This window comes from Paralichthys olivaceus, chromosome 6 (genome assembly GCF_024713975.1).
Source record: "Paralichthys olivaceus isolate ysfri-2021 chromosome 6, ASM2471397v2, whole genome shotgun sequence".
NCBI lineage: Eukaryota > Metazoa > Chordata > Actinopteri > Pleuronectiformes > Paralichthyidae > Paralichthys > Paralichthys olivaceus.
The window spans coordinates 18,741,274-18,756,280 of record NC_091098.1 but is presented as its reverse complement, the minus strand read 5'-3'; the positions used below and the strand labels follow the sequence as shown (position 1 = coordinate 18,756,280).

Here is a 15,007-nt window from a genome sequence, read left to right as displayed (position 1 = left end):
AGCCCTGGTTCTTATTCGAGGCTACAAACGTGTCATTTCCTCTTTCCCTGGAGAAGAACATGGAGCTCAGACAGGTCTCACAATGGAGCAAGGGGTCAGTCGAATAGCGCAGGCACGTGTGAATACACACACAGAGAAGTACACACAGACTTAACATGGACACGCACACGCATGCAAGCACACAGGGGGAGTCAGTGCCCTGAGCCGAACTGCTGATATCTCACCCTGCTGCTCAAAACTGCTCCTCTCTCTCCCTCTCTCTCTCATTAAGAAACCATTAGAGAGAAGGGCAGCGTGAGACCACATGACCTCTCCCTAACCCCTGTAACACACACCCCGAAAGGGAGGAGCAATACAGAGGTTAGGGAGGAAGGGAGAGAGAGGGGCAAAAGATATACTCAGATAGCAAGAAAGAGAGGAAGAGAAAAGAGGAGGCGATAGGAGGATAGGAGGGAGAGACAGGGGAAAAGGGGAAAAGTTGAGAGAGTGTAGGAGTTCAGCAATGAGCAAAAATGGAAAAAAGTCAGCAGTGACTGATCAAGCAAACACTCAACTAGGAGAGGTGAGCAGCTGAGATGGCTGAAATTACGGTTTTGAATTTTATTTTTCCTTAAACATGAAATACCTGGCTCTATGAGGAGCAACCTCTGATATGGTGTTTTTAAAGAGAGTCACAGATCCCATAGGAGAAGTGTTTTGAACATATTTGCACTGAGAAAAAAAGGGTGACACTGCTGTATCTCACTCTGCGGGCTGATCTCTGTCACTCACTCTGAAACTACATTTTACAACTCACTACGGGATGATTCAGCCGTTCCTCGCTGGAAGGATGGAGCGGACGAAAACATGGGAGATAGAGGAGGTATGTGTGAGTCAGAATGGAAGAGAGAGGTAGAGAGGCGTTTGATAAGTATGCAGTGACTTTAGGAGAAGGGGATAATTTGGGAGTGGAGGGGAAGACGGCTGCGCTGCTTCCTTAGTCGGACAGAGGAATGTAGAGCGGGCGGATCCCAGTGCATGTGTGTGTTTCTATGTGTGTGTGTGTGTTTGTGCCAGACAGGAATCCCTAACCCCCACAGACTCCGGCTCCACTTATCAAGGTCTGAACAGAGGGGTATAGTGAGGGGGGAGACGGGGACTGGGTGTGCCGTGCTATCAAATCCACCTCTAACCTCCATCACGCTCCCTTTCCCCTATCTGGTAAAACCACACACACACACACACACACACACACACACACACACACACACACACACACACACACACACACAAAACCTTGAAGCTGGATGTCTCTGAGGCCAGAGGAACTATGGGAAGGCCAAACAGTCTAACCACAAAAAGAAGAAGAAAAAAAAAGACCTGCCAGGGTCACAGACAATTACACCATGTACACATGCAAGCACACGCTGTCTCACTGCCTATCTGTCTATCTGATTTCACACACACACACACACACACACACACACACACACACACACACACACACACACACACACACAAACAAACAAACAAACACCTCGAACAAAACTTTGAAAATCCTCTTCTTGAACAACCATCTTGCAGCACTGAAGGAGTCTGAATTCACACAGTTTTTTTCCCTTCTCTCAGGTCAGGTGGATTCTCAACTGGGGAATTAGCGTTCATAAAATAAAATAATAACAATAAAACCCTCGGGTACCCCTGTTGTGGGAGGTCCCACCTGAAACAAGCCCATGACCCATTTTAGTTTCTGAGATATGGACTTGCGAGGATGGGGGGTGGGGGTGAGGACAGATACAGAGAGAGTGGAAAGCAGATCAACATGAAGTTATTCTCTGCATCCTGCTGGAGTATAGAGGGGAGGGAAAGAGGAGAGGAGGAGGAAAGTGGGAACAATGAGGAGCTCAGGCAGGTGATCTGGGGCGAGAGTGGAGGAACAAAAGAGAGTTTGGCCTCTTTTTTATACAAAACTAACATTTTCTTTAACGACAAAGAGCAGAGGATAAACAGGAGAAGGTCCTGGTATCATTTCTGGTGATAAAGCTGCATTTAAAACAGCTTCAAAAACTATTTTTCAAAAAAAGTCAAACACGATCCTGACTTTAAGATAAATCTACTCTTCCTCCCTGATCACATCTTGTATTCTCCTCTTTTTATGCTTGTGATATAGTTTTACAATCTTTAAACTTATCAAAATCTAATTCTCAGACACGTTGGGGCAGTGAAAACGACACAATGTAGACATAACAACAACTTCTGAAGTGACGCAGCAAACTTGTTTTCAGAATCTGCACATCCAGCAGACATGGAGCAACATTAGCATTCATTTGTGGTGTTCAAGGCAACCCGGCAGCTGTTAAGTCCAATATTCACTCTCCTTTTACTGATGTCGTTCATCCTGCAGGGCGAATATCCTAATGCTCCACGATGTTCACCAGCTAGTTGTTAACTTGTCATAGGTACAGGGCGAGTCGAGCGGAGTGGGATTTTAAAGTGTTTTAACAAGCTGATGTTTTCAGTGAAACATCAGAGTAGTGAGGGTGAACGCAACACAAAATACATCAATACCGAAATAACAGAAGACTGAGCTGAAAAGCTGCACAGAGCTGAGGGGAACCACAGAGTCAGAGGTGAGATTCTCTGAGGGCAACACTTTCACACTGCTGCATGATTGATTGTTAACCAGGGCTGAGCAATACGGACACAATTATGTCAATATAAGCATTTTCATATCAGGTAATATCGATAATTATTAAATATCAAAAAATGTTTTTCTCCTGAGTGAAGGTTGTGGTTTTATATGAGCAGAACATTGAACAAATCTGAGGTATACAATGTGTTGACAATATGCATTAGGATTTGATCAATATTTGTTCTATTGATAAAAATTATATCGTGGTAATTATTGATATTGTTTTATTGCCTGGGACCATTTAGCGAAATAAGAAAATATTGAGTATGGCTGGTTTAAAAAAAGCTAAGAACAAGTGCAAATAAGCCACGTCTTGGCTTTGTGGGAAATGGTGTTTATGAAAACATCAAACCTTAATTGACCATGATGTAAGATTGAGCAGAAAATAGATACTAACATTGTTTTGAACAATATTATGTTGCCGGTCTGGGTTTTTTTGTTGTAATTTCCATTCTGTAAGTGTTGTGTGATGACAAAGTACATTTCTAACTTTTGGAAAAGAACCTGGTACTTCCAGTTTTACACAACAAACAAACAGACACAGATCTGACTGATGAGGAGGAAGTGGAACCCACAGCCCTGCCTTTGTTTGAGCCCATATACTCACAGTGAAACAACACACACACACACGCTGTACACAAGAAGTGACCGTGGCTCCAGTGTATGTGATGAGTCAAAACAGAAGTGACAGCGTGAACTGACGAGATGGAAAGCAAGGTCCAAACAGACAGGGGGAAGGAGGGATAGAGGAGAGAAGGAGGGGACAAATAGTTGTGAAGGACAGATAGTGGCTTCCAGGACTGTCTTCAACGCCTCTGTAACTATCAAACCCAAAAAGAGACACACACAAACACACACGTATGTACACAACCCAAGCCATAATTGTTCCCTGTGGTGATTTTGGCCTCTCCCTCCTACTTTCTCATTGCTGTTGGCCAACTCTTCTATATCTTTAACACTTTCTTTTTTTCCTCTTTTCAAAAGAGGAGGAGGAGGAAGGGGTGGGTGTCACAAGAGAAGGAATGAGGGATGAAGGAGAAAGAGAGGACTAAAGGAAGGAGGTGTGGAGGGGTGTGACAGCGGAAAGGGGGAATGAAGGCATGGAGGGAAAAGGAGAGAATGAATACATAAGAGGAAGGGAGACTTTGCCCTCCAGTGGGAACACTCCCACGATTGTGTGTGCTAGTGTGTGTGCACACATATGTGTGTTTGTGTGTGAGCTGTGCCTCGGCCAAACCGACACACCCACAGGCTGTAGACCTCTATATCCTGTTCAGGTTGTCCGTTTGTCCAAACATCGTGCACTCACCCACCTCCTCCCCTCTTTTTGCTCCCCCTTTCCAACTGGTCTGACGCTGATGGGGGTAGAGGCTGCGGAGGGAGTGGGTACGGTAAATAGAACAAAGCCACCTTTCTAAAATAAACAGACAAGGGGAACGTCAGGTTGACTGAAAATGAGAGAGAGAGAGAGAACGAGAGCACAGATCCAACCATGGGCTCGTTTTAAAGCACTTTTCTTAAAGGTCAGATTCTCGTCAAAAGTTACTGTTTTTGTTTCCCCCTCATCAGTCAGTCTGCCACTTTTACACACACACACACACACACACACACACACACACACACACACACACACACACTTTACTATATAGTCTCAATATCCCTGCTGCTTGTGCTCGGCTAAGTCTCGGTGAATGCTGGGTACAGTGTGACACATAAGCCACAGTGAGCGGTGCTGCCGGGCTCACGGCTACAGGGCCCATTACTGGCTATCAGATCACTGGGGGAGAGAGGAGAGAGGCATCCTAGATCACATCACATCACATCTCCATGTCATATCTCCAAAAGAGGAGCCTTGTCACGAATCTCCCATCAAAGAGGAGAAGGCCCAGCTCTCACAGATTTCACAAGACAGTGGGTCGTGGTGCAGTCCCCTTAGAGCAAGAAGGTTTTTGGTTCCAGCCCTTGTTTGGGCCTTTCTGTGAGGTTCTTTGTCTCTATGCAACACATTCAGAATGTGTCACCTGCATGGAATTTAAATATGTAGTAATCAGAAAACATTTACATTCAATGGATTAGATATTTATAAGTAGTTTGGTATAATTTCCTACAGCGAGCTACATACTTCATTTTGCAAACCATCTGCTGATTAGCATCGGCAGCTATTGGTTTATCAAACAAACCATGAGTGGAGACCAGCTAATTCACAACCTGCATCGTGTGCTATAATTTCAACCAATGATTCCTATTCAACAATGAACCTTCTTAAATGTCTAGGAACATTTATTTGATAAATATAATTATTTGTGAGCTAGCTTCCTTGCTTTGTGCAGCATTCCAGATTTACATTATTGTTATTTTTCATTATTGTTTTCACTCTAAAATAATGAATTATTGGGTCCTTATCCTTTTTGCCAGACTAAATATCAGACTGATTGCTGGATTTATTTTACGTAGCAGTTTTTTTGGATGTAACATTCATTCACAGTAAAACATACAGTGGAAGTCAATGTTTCTCCAAACTTTATGTTAATCCCTTTATCTCTTTTAATTGAATGTCTTAAATCACATTTAAAGTATCGATGTCAAATTAAAAACATTTACTACAAGTTACTACAATACTGTGCGTGTTTGACCTCACACTTTAACACAACTGTGTACAGAGAATATGTGATGGAGTTTGAAATGAGTCGTATGTGGGGTGAGTGTGAAGCTGTGGGGGTAATGCTCTGAATGTTCCACCACAAAAACCTCCGGACCCACCCACCCACCCCTTTGCCGTGCCAACAGGACATCCTGTCAGGATGCATTCTGGGTACTTTAATTCTCAGACTTGGGCGATCAATGCCTAGAGACGTGTGTGTGTATTTGTGTGTATTTGTGTGTATGTGTGTGTGTGTGTGTGTATGTGTGTGTATGTGTGTGTGTGTGTGTGTGTGTGTGTGTGTGTGTGTGTGTGTAGAAAGAGTTTTAGCGTGTACATTTTGAAGTGAAATGTAGGATTGCATGGGTTTATATACTTGTGTGCAAGTTAGTGGTGAGTGTGCACAGTATGTGTGTGGGCCATGGCTGACTACACACACAGGCACAACCCAGGTGCACTAAGGGCTAATCTTTAACCCCCTCCTCCCCAAAATCACATTACTCTCGTCCTCCTCCTCCTCCTTCCCCTGGAACAGGAGCAGGAGGTGGAGAGGTGGGGGGTGCTGACATTTTGGGAAAAAGCCACAGTCACTAATGGGGAGGGGGCAGCTTCCTGTCCAAAATGGCCCTTTTAAAGCCAGATAATTATAAATAGAGCAGGTGTCAGTATTAAGAACTCAGAGAGAGAGACAGAGAGTGAGAGAGAATGCTGCAAGAGAAAAAGACAGACAGCAGGAGTGTGAAAAATTGTGTGAATGTATGTGTGTGTGTGTGTGTGTGTGTGTGTGTGTTTGTGGTGTGATGGTGTGGTGGAGTAGGAGAAGGGGCTTTTAGCTGGTGGACTGCCCATAATGTCCAGCAGGATGTGAGGTCACATGACAAAGATGGCTGGTGGGTGGTGAGAAATTATTGGTTTCCACGGTGATAATGGAACTTTTTTTTCTATTTAGTGGTAACCGAACAGGAGGTTGACATCAGAGAGAGAGAGAGACAGAAAAGAGGACAGCACAGTATTTTTGTCCAACGTCACAACTCTCTATACAAAAACAAGCATTCAACCCCTCTGGCTTATACAGTAGGAGTGTTTGCATGCGTGGTGGAGGGGGACAAAAAGGGGAGGGGAGGATGGAGGGAGTGGGGGACACTGAGGTAGGTGGGGTGGGCAGGCCAAAAAAAAGTCAATAGGGTGGGAGGAAAGAGCTGAAGTCATCTGCACAGTCAGAGGACAAAGGGGAAGAGCAAACAGGGGTGGGGGGACAGAGCGAGACACAGTGAGGCCTGGAGCAGAAAGACAGAACTGATAATAGACTGTGGAAAAAGTGAGAAAGATGAACCACAAAAAAAGAGAGAGGAGGAAATAGAGGGGGAGAGGCCTCAGCACGATGTAGTTATCTCACCCATAGCATGTCAAACACCGAGCCATGAAGAAAGGGGTTAAAAATTAAGTCCACACAGTCTAAAATATTAAATCTATTTTGGTTTTTAATGAAGGAGGAGTGAATTAGGGAGGAAATATGAGAGTAGATTATTAAACCAAGAGCGAGGCGAAGGGAGGGAGTGAAGAAAAAAAAAGTGGAGAGGTGTGCGATGGGTGAGGGGGTTGAAATCTGTTCACGGTGTTTTAAATATTAAACCTATTTCAAGTTTAATGAAGTGCAAATACTATGGGGAGAGTCTTAACTGGAATACAGAGAGGAAGGGGGCGAAAGGGGGATCCGATTCATTATTTCAAGTGTTCACCTTTAGACTTGCGAGACTTGGGGAGAGGAGCGCAGAGAGAAAGAAAGAGAGAGAGAGAGAGAGAGAAAAGGAGAGAAAGTTTATGCCGAAGTGCAAACTAGAGGGTAATCTTCCGAGTGCCTGTCCCAGCTGAGTCCGGGAGGCTCCGGAGCTCCAGAGGATGAAGGTCTGAACTCGAACAAGCCAAAACACGCAGCTCTATACCGAGCTCACAGGAATAAACAGTGGAGGGTTTTATGGAAAAATTATCTCACTTTTTTTTTGTAGCATGTATTTGTGGGGCCTGTGTGTGAATACATCTCCGAGCACTGGTGTGTGTTAGCGGTTGAGGAGGGGGAACTCTGAGGCCACAGAGCGCAGAGGAAGAGAGTCAGATAAAGATGTTGGATTTCAAAAAAGATTCTCGATGTAATCAATGTGCAACAGCTAGAGGGAAATGGAAAGAACAACCCACTGTGATTGAACTGTTCACGTCCTCATAATCACATGCTCCAAGATGTGTGTGTGTGTGTGGGTGTGTGTGCATCACACCGGCCATGTACTGTATTGCCAAAATCCCCCAAGCTGCCACTAAAGGTCACTGTCTGTGTGTGTGTGTGAGTGTGTGTGTGTGTGTGTGTGTGTATGTGTGTGTGTAGGGTTTTTTTCCCAGCAGAAAAAAAAATAAACAAGAATTATTTTCCGAGCTGATATTATGTGCGATAAACATCATGTTGGTGTGTAACGGAAGACAGAAAGAAATCAATCGTTTTCACCAGCTCAGGCTGGTTCTCTGTCCGAGAGTGAAGGTGTGATATGAGCGGATGAAACTCCAAGAGGACACATTTCAAAGAGGTGACACCTCATTTGAATTTTTTTTTTTTAAATATAAAGAAATGCTTAGTTGAAAAAAGTTTAGTTGAATAAAACAAAAATAACCCAGACTTTGAATGATTCTTTACTTAATTATTGCAAATAACTGTAAACACTGACATATAGTGATACAGCTATATGTCATATATGAATTATACAAGTCTTAAACCAATCTAGGGCGTAAAATATAGCATCAAATTTGGGCTGTAAATGAAAAATGTTTTGTTTAAAACTGTGGTGGAAGGTGGTATGAATCTGGGAAGAACCTTTTAATTTTCAATTTATTAACGTGATTACTATTACAATTCATTACTTTATATATATCAAAATATGAGAATACATGCTCATCTGAAGTTTTATCAAACTAGTTTTGTATGATCAAAAGCTGCCAGAAATATTTCAACAGTAAATTCCAACAAAACAGAAAAAAGGCTGATCTTTAAAAAGTTAGAAGTCACAGAAAGACTTGACTAAATGATTAGCCATTTTAGCATTACATAGATTCTGACACGATGCATCTAAAACAAACTGCTTTATTTCAAAACGCTAAATCTTTGATTTGCAGAGGCTTTTTAATCCAGGTCTGAGAGAAGCAGCGGGGGTGGGGACCGAACTAAAAATAATTTCAGGTAATTATTTGAAGGTTTAAGACATAAGCAGGCAAGAGAAGTGGAGACTATTTAAAACCCTTCGCAAAGTTGTCACCTCTAATGTGGTATGATACAGGAAAATGTACGCACATGATGAGATCACTGGGGTGATTTCTTTTTTTTCCTGATGCACATGTACGATATCAAATATTTGTGTCAGCACACAAGGTGAGCTTAAGATGGGGTGAGATCAAGCATTAGCAAGAGAAAGAGAGAGAGAGCGACAGAGAGAGAGGTAAAGGAAGGTTAGCGCTTAGATGACATCCAGTGAACGCAGCAGATGTTTGCAAGTGAAGGGGATCTAAAGAAAACACTTCCTAATTCCTGCAGCTGTTTATGTCAACACAAGCAACACGGCATTTTCATACAAATGCTCTGAAATGCCTCTGCACTAATACACTGAAGCCTTTACACGGCCATATATTATCCTTATATTACAGAATAATCCCGCCAAATCCTCCTTCTGCCAGCCCCTGTGTTGTACGTATAATACAGGCATTTCCAATAGTGAAGCACGGACACAGATGAATGAGAGAGTGAGGGAGCCGGAGAGAGGGAGAAAGAGAGAGAGTGTCTGAGCAATTCTCATCAATAAGGAATGAAGCAATTAAGATAATCTCGGACTGAAGGTGCCCTTTTATCCTTTTTACCTGCCGTGGCCTTTCATGGAAACCAACAGCTGGACGTCGTGGAACAACAGCCGCACCAGAGTTAACGGCCCTGAAACTTTACAATGGTAGAAATAACCTTAAACCTTTAATTCAGATGGATAATGCAACACTCCCAATAACACCACCATGTTTTTATCTTATTTTACGTGTTCGCTGATGTTTCCTCTTTGCATAGATGTCATCCAGCGTGTCAAGCAGGAACCAAGAAACCCAAACTGTGTCATATATACACTCAGCAGCTCATGGCCGTCTGTGAAATGCTGTAATTAGAAACTTTAAATAGAATTGTACATCCCTTTCTAATTCCCCAGCACTTCCCTATGCCTGTACATCTGATTCAGATCTTCTTCTGTAGGTGACAAAATCCTGGACTTAAGGAGACTTAAGACTTAAGTAGACAAACGCTTGTAAGCTCATGAAGATCCTGTGTATTTCTTTTTTTTTTTTTAGGCCCTGACTTGATCAATGTAAAGAAAAAAATAAAATCCACAAATTTAAAATTACATGTAAGAACCCTAACCATCACATGGTAGAAATAAGAGGACCACTCAACCCCCCCCCCCCTCTACCTCACTAAACCTGCTCTGATAATCCCCCCCAAACCTTCGCTAAACACACAGAAACCAATTCCTGCAAACTGACTCAACACACACTAATGAAACAGATCCTCACTGTCATAAGTTGTCAGACTTAAACGTCACGTCAGGCCACTGGTAACATGATCTTTTACTGCTAAATGGTAGCAAGGTCTGAAGGAGGTCCAAATACTCGTCCCTTCCTTCCCCCACTTCTCCTCCAATGTGAGACCAACCCTGAAGCATAATGTGGGTGTAAATGGAGGATTTTTTTGGGCCGGCACCAGGTGAGTCTTCTCCAACAGCAACACTACACTTCCTCTAACCTTTAGGTGAGAAAACACCCTCTGTGTAATACCTGCTTGGCCACAGCCAGACTTAAACCCTACCTTCTACCATAGACCAGAAGCATGCAACCGGAAAAGACACTTAATAGAGACGTGTATTTAGAAGGTGTTTGTGGTTATATGTGTGTGTGTGTGTGTGTGTGTGAGACTCTGGAGCTAAGTTGTTCTTTAGAAGCGTAACAATATCTGACAGCCAGATCATATCTGGAACTTAGGGCACAAACAGACAAACCCTCATAAGCCTTCGTGGATGCAACGCCTCATCTTTTCCTTTTGTCTCTCCCTCTTATTACCCCTCTCATCTACCACTCTCCATCGCTTTTCCCTCCCCTCGCCCTTTCTAGAAGGTCCTTCCCTAAACCCCAGAGAGAGAAGGAGGAGCCTAGGATGGCGAGGACGTGCTGGTAATCCGTGCAGTGACCCAGGTCAATTCAATTATCCTGTTTTCTTTCGCTGCGCGACGTGTGTGCCCATTTCACAGCCAACTCCCTTAATGCGCCCAGGATTAGCTTCTCTTACTTTTAATGATCTACCTATCGACGCCTTGGGCCCCGCAGCACACACAGACACACAAGTACACACACACACTCACACACAGGTAAGTGTTTTATTTAATGCAAAAGAATTCATGAAACATTTCTGCGAGATCAAGAGAGGCTTTCTCAAAATAAATATGTGTTCTTGAGTTTGTTTGTGTATGCCTCTGCCCATCTATGTGAGAGCGTCTACTACGTAAACTGCAGTAAGAAGAGGGCTGTATTATCTATCTGCATTTGCCCTGGCTTCACCTCACACATCCAAGATTTAAGATAATCACTTTGGGCCTAACACGTTCGGTGTTCGGAGCTTGCTAATCTCAACCACCCAGGAGGTAAAGAGGTCAGTTAAAGCTAGTAAACGGTGTGGATGGCTAACGTGCATTCAAATATCCAAACAGGATTCAGCGCATTAAGCAGACATGCACTGTAAAGCGTCATGCACACAAGAAAAGCACACATCAATTAGACTGTGCAGTAGTTTAGGTGTTAATGTCACTCACACACTAACCTAATCTCATTATCTCACCAGTCATTCACTAATTGACTGGTTAGCTAAGTAGGGGCCAGTGTTACAAAGCACAGCAAATCAAAGAAAGTCTTCAATCTCATTCCATTTTCAGACATGACCAGCGGATAAAGTCCGGAAATCCTCACAATCCTGTGTTAGAAGCTTCATCAAACCCCCACTTGCTTGCTGGGAATCCAGCTGGGGATCCCCAACTGTGCTCTAACATCTAATTCTACGAACTTCATATGGACTTTTTTTTAGGGGGCCAAACGGAGAGTGTCCGCAGATAATACGGAGGCTCTCATCCTGACATTCACACATGCACCTCCTCTGGAGAAAGTGTGGAGAATCTCTGGAGTTCAGTTCATGTCTGAAAGCACCTTTACGGTTATCAAATCAGCAGCACAAACATGGAAGTCTGATTTCTTTTGAACTGCCTCCAATCTTCCAATCTTGAGAGTTGATTCAACCTGCTGTTGTGACACTTAACTAATAATAAAACCAACACATTCACTAGAAAAGGACTATTTGGAAACACATGGTATCACAATTCCTGCTGATGACGTGAATCTACAGCATTGTCACTTTAGTTTATATTGCCTACAGATGTGCAGAAGACGGTCATTACCTGGTATGTCCTGTCCATTGTAGTTCCATCCAGCAACAGCCAGCATGGAGGGCAGAGGAGACCCAGGCCTACTGTCCCTGTCTCTCTCCCTGTCCCGCTCTCTATCCCAGTTCCTCTCAGCCTGCTGGGTAATATGTCTGACCGTGTCCTTGTTCTTCCTGTTCTTCCTCCGCCCGGACCCTAATAGAGGTTGCCAGGGTCCCTCTCCACCTCCTCCAGCAGCACCACCAGTCCCTTGCTCCCCCTGGCTCTGGGCTGCCCCCCTGGGAGTGTCCCGGGGATGGGAGGAGGAGGTGGGGGACACCTGTTCCTCTTTGACAGTGACAGGCCTGTAGTCATGCGGCCAGGCGGGCTGAGAGTCGTGGCAGGCTTCCTCCTGGCTCTCATGGCTCTTGGGTGGTTCTTGGTCCTCCTTGCCATACGTGCTGCCTCCCTCGTGGCAGCTGGCGATGGCCGAGTCCCCAGAAGAGTTGGCCGGGCTGGTGCGTCGCGCCAGCCAAGGGGAGGTGCTGCGACCAGACATGATGGAGGCGAGGGCTTCAGAGGCCATGCCCACGATCCCTCCTCCTCCTGCTCCTCCACCCAAACCCGCTCCCGCAACGTTCCCTGTTCCTGTCATACCCACTCCACCTCCGCCACCTGCTCCGCCTATGCTGGCAGCAACAGCTCCCATTTCAAAGTCGGCCAGTTCGTCGGCCATCTCAGAGCGGATGCTGATGTCCAGCGCGGCCTTGATGAAGCTGTGACAGGCCTGTACAATGTCTGTCATCTGCAGATAGCTGGCAGCTGACATGACCTCGATCACGTTTTTACTGGTGAGAGCAAGGTGCGCTGAGTACATGAAGTCCAGGATGGCTTTGAAACCTGTCGCCGTGACAATGTCCAGATGAGTGACAGTGGTCTGGTGGTGAGGCTCTGACCCCTTTTTAACCTGCAGGGAAGAGGAGCATTCACACCCCTGTTTATTTATTTGACAAACACAACTTCTAACACTCTAAAAAACACACTGATCAAAACTGTTGTGATCAGAAAGAAAAGTGAGTGCTTAACCAAATGTGCCATGTGTGGCTGCCCCTTACCTGGCAGTAAAGAGTCTTGAAGTAGCGTGAGGAGCCCAGGAGAACGTTCTTGTGGGCCTTGAAGATCTTTCCGTCCACGATGACACAGGCGTCGCAGAGGATGCCGTGCTGCCTCTGCTCATTGAGCTCTCTGAGGAGCTGACGGTAGTGAGAGGAGATCTCCATGTCCTCCTTCCTGTTGTTCATCTGTGTAGCTGAACAAAAGCCTCTCCTCCAAACGTCTGCTGGGAAATAAAAGACGACACAAACGTATTCAACTGAGGATGTATCGATATATTCTAAGTGTGTTGTACTATTAAACGTTACAGTGCGGAAATTTGACTGCAGCAGCTAATTAAATTTGAATGAATGGATTTCGACAGAGTGAAAAAAGATTTCTGGCAGCATATTCAGGTATTCAGGTAAGTCTCCATACACTGTATAAGGTTGATGGCTGTAGCAATAGCAATAAAACAATTTAACGGAGTGTGTGTGTGTGTGTGTGTGTGTGTGTTTTTCAGTTGAACCACTCCTTTAAAGACGTGCCAGGGTAAGGATATCTCAGCAATGACTGTGACATAAAAAAACAATGAGATCAATAGAAACCACATCTCAACTGCTGCAGTTTGATGTCTAAAAATAGCCCGGTAACAAATAGTCGGAAAAAAACATTTGTTTCAATTGCGTCTGACAGGTTCATTTGGGTGTGTGGGTGTTCATGTCTGTGCAAGTGTGTGTGTTCACTAAATATGTCCGTTAGAAAGCCTTCCACTTCCACAAAACAATTGAGAGAGAGGAAAACTCTTGGTTGAGTAAAGACCACTTCACCATTAAATTTATCAATAATCCAGCCCGAGTTCCTTTTTTTTTTTTTTTTTCATCTCATTTCAGCTGAGAATATTCAGGTGTCTAGTTAAGACGGAACTTTTCCTCTTGAACCTTCACCTCAGTGTTTCTGATCTTGCTCGGTTTGGTCTGAGTTGTGAAGATTGTTCCTGAAAACTACAGAGAAAAATACGTGTAATGACGATTCATGGAGCTGTTCAACTGTCAGACAAGATTAATAGCGATATTACAGGGACACTGGTATATCTTATTATTATTCTTAGCAAATAAATGTAGGCAAAAAGGAAAAAAATTGGAGGGGATTTTGGGCTCACGAATATTAATCTTATACTTCTTTTGCACCAAAATTAGCAGGTATATATATATATAGGCTATGTGTATGTTTTTTTTAATTGCAGGTGAACCCACAAAAACTGAAAGGAATCTTTTGGGGTTTTGGTGCCAGAAACTGACAGAAAAAAACACCAAATTCGAAAAGATCAATGCAAATCATAACATCACACAAATCATGTGGCGTCAGTGTCTTGACTACAATGATGAAGAAGAGCTAATTAGCTCATTCACCTGGGTGTCATGTTTCCACTAATGCGGGGGTGGATTAAAAACGGGGTCTACAGCAGAGTTTTTTGAGAGTGAATGAGTGAATGCTCATTGTACCGATTCCCATTGCAGACAAAGGCCAGATGTGAGTGGGTTTTTTGACCAGTGGAAAAGGGGTTTATGATGCACGTAGGTTTTTGGTGAGTTTAGATAAAACATATGGTTATATGACACATGACAAAGGAATTCTGAGCTCATACACAACCTTCAGGTAAAGGCCACAGAGAAACATAGGGAGAGCAGAGGACAAAGGGAGACGTGAACATCGTTAAGCGTAGTTTATGCTTCTGCGTCGCGTCGACGCGGACCCCTACGCCGTAGCCTGACGCGCACCCCCAAAAAATCCTAACTACGCGTCATGTTGACGCGGACCGCAAGCGCTGTGATTGGTCCGCTCAGAACCTAAGTTCCGGCAGTTGTTTTTTCCGGTCTTTCATCCTCGTCGTAAAAACCACCTCCGCAAACGTCTTCTCTGTCACCTGCGCTTCAACATTTGCAATATAAGCATTTGTTCTTCAATATTGATGAGCTCCAACTCCAAATACAGCTGCTCCACCTCGGTCGCCATTGTTTACTGTTGTTTTCTTTACGGAAGAAAAAGCGAGGATTCGGCTATAACCACACAAACAGACAGCCACACCCCCCTAGCGGCATGGCGGTGAATTGCAGAGCAATGCGTTCC

General features: G+C 44.1%; 1 protein-coding gene across 10 annotated transcripts in view; it reads right to left on the bottom strand.

The window, feature by feature from the left end:
- zbtb46 (zinc finger and BTB domain containing 46) overlaps positions 1 to 15,007 on the bottom strand; it is a 60,044-nt gene that overhangs the window by 25,621 nt on the left and 19,416 nt on the right. For 6 of the 10 annotated variants that reach the window (XM_069526934.1, XM_069526930.1, XM_069526928.1 and 3 more), the window contains 2 exons: positions 12,901 to 13,124; positions 11,822 to 12,752 (listed from right to left, as the gene is read on the bottom strand). In XM_069526934.1, the coding sequence (XP_069383035.1) occupies positions 11,822 to 12,752; positions 12,901 to 13,086 (1,117 nt within the window). In that variant the 5' untranslated portion in view covers positions 13,087 to 13,124. Of the gene's footprint in view, positions 1 to 11,821; positions 12,753 to 12,900; positions 13,125 to 15,007 lie in introns of those variants that run through there. The other 4 variants (XM_069526935.1, XM_069526931.1, XM_069526929.1 and 1 more) reach the window with 1 other exon arrangement.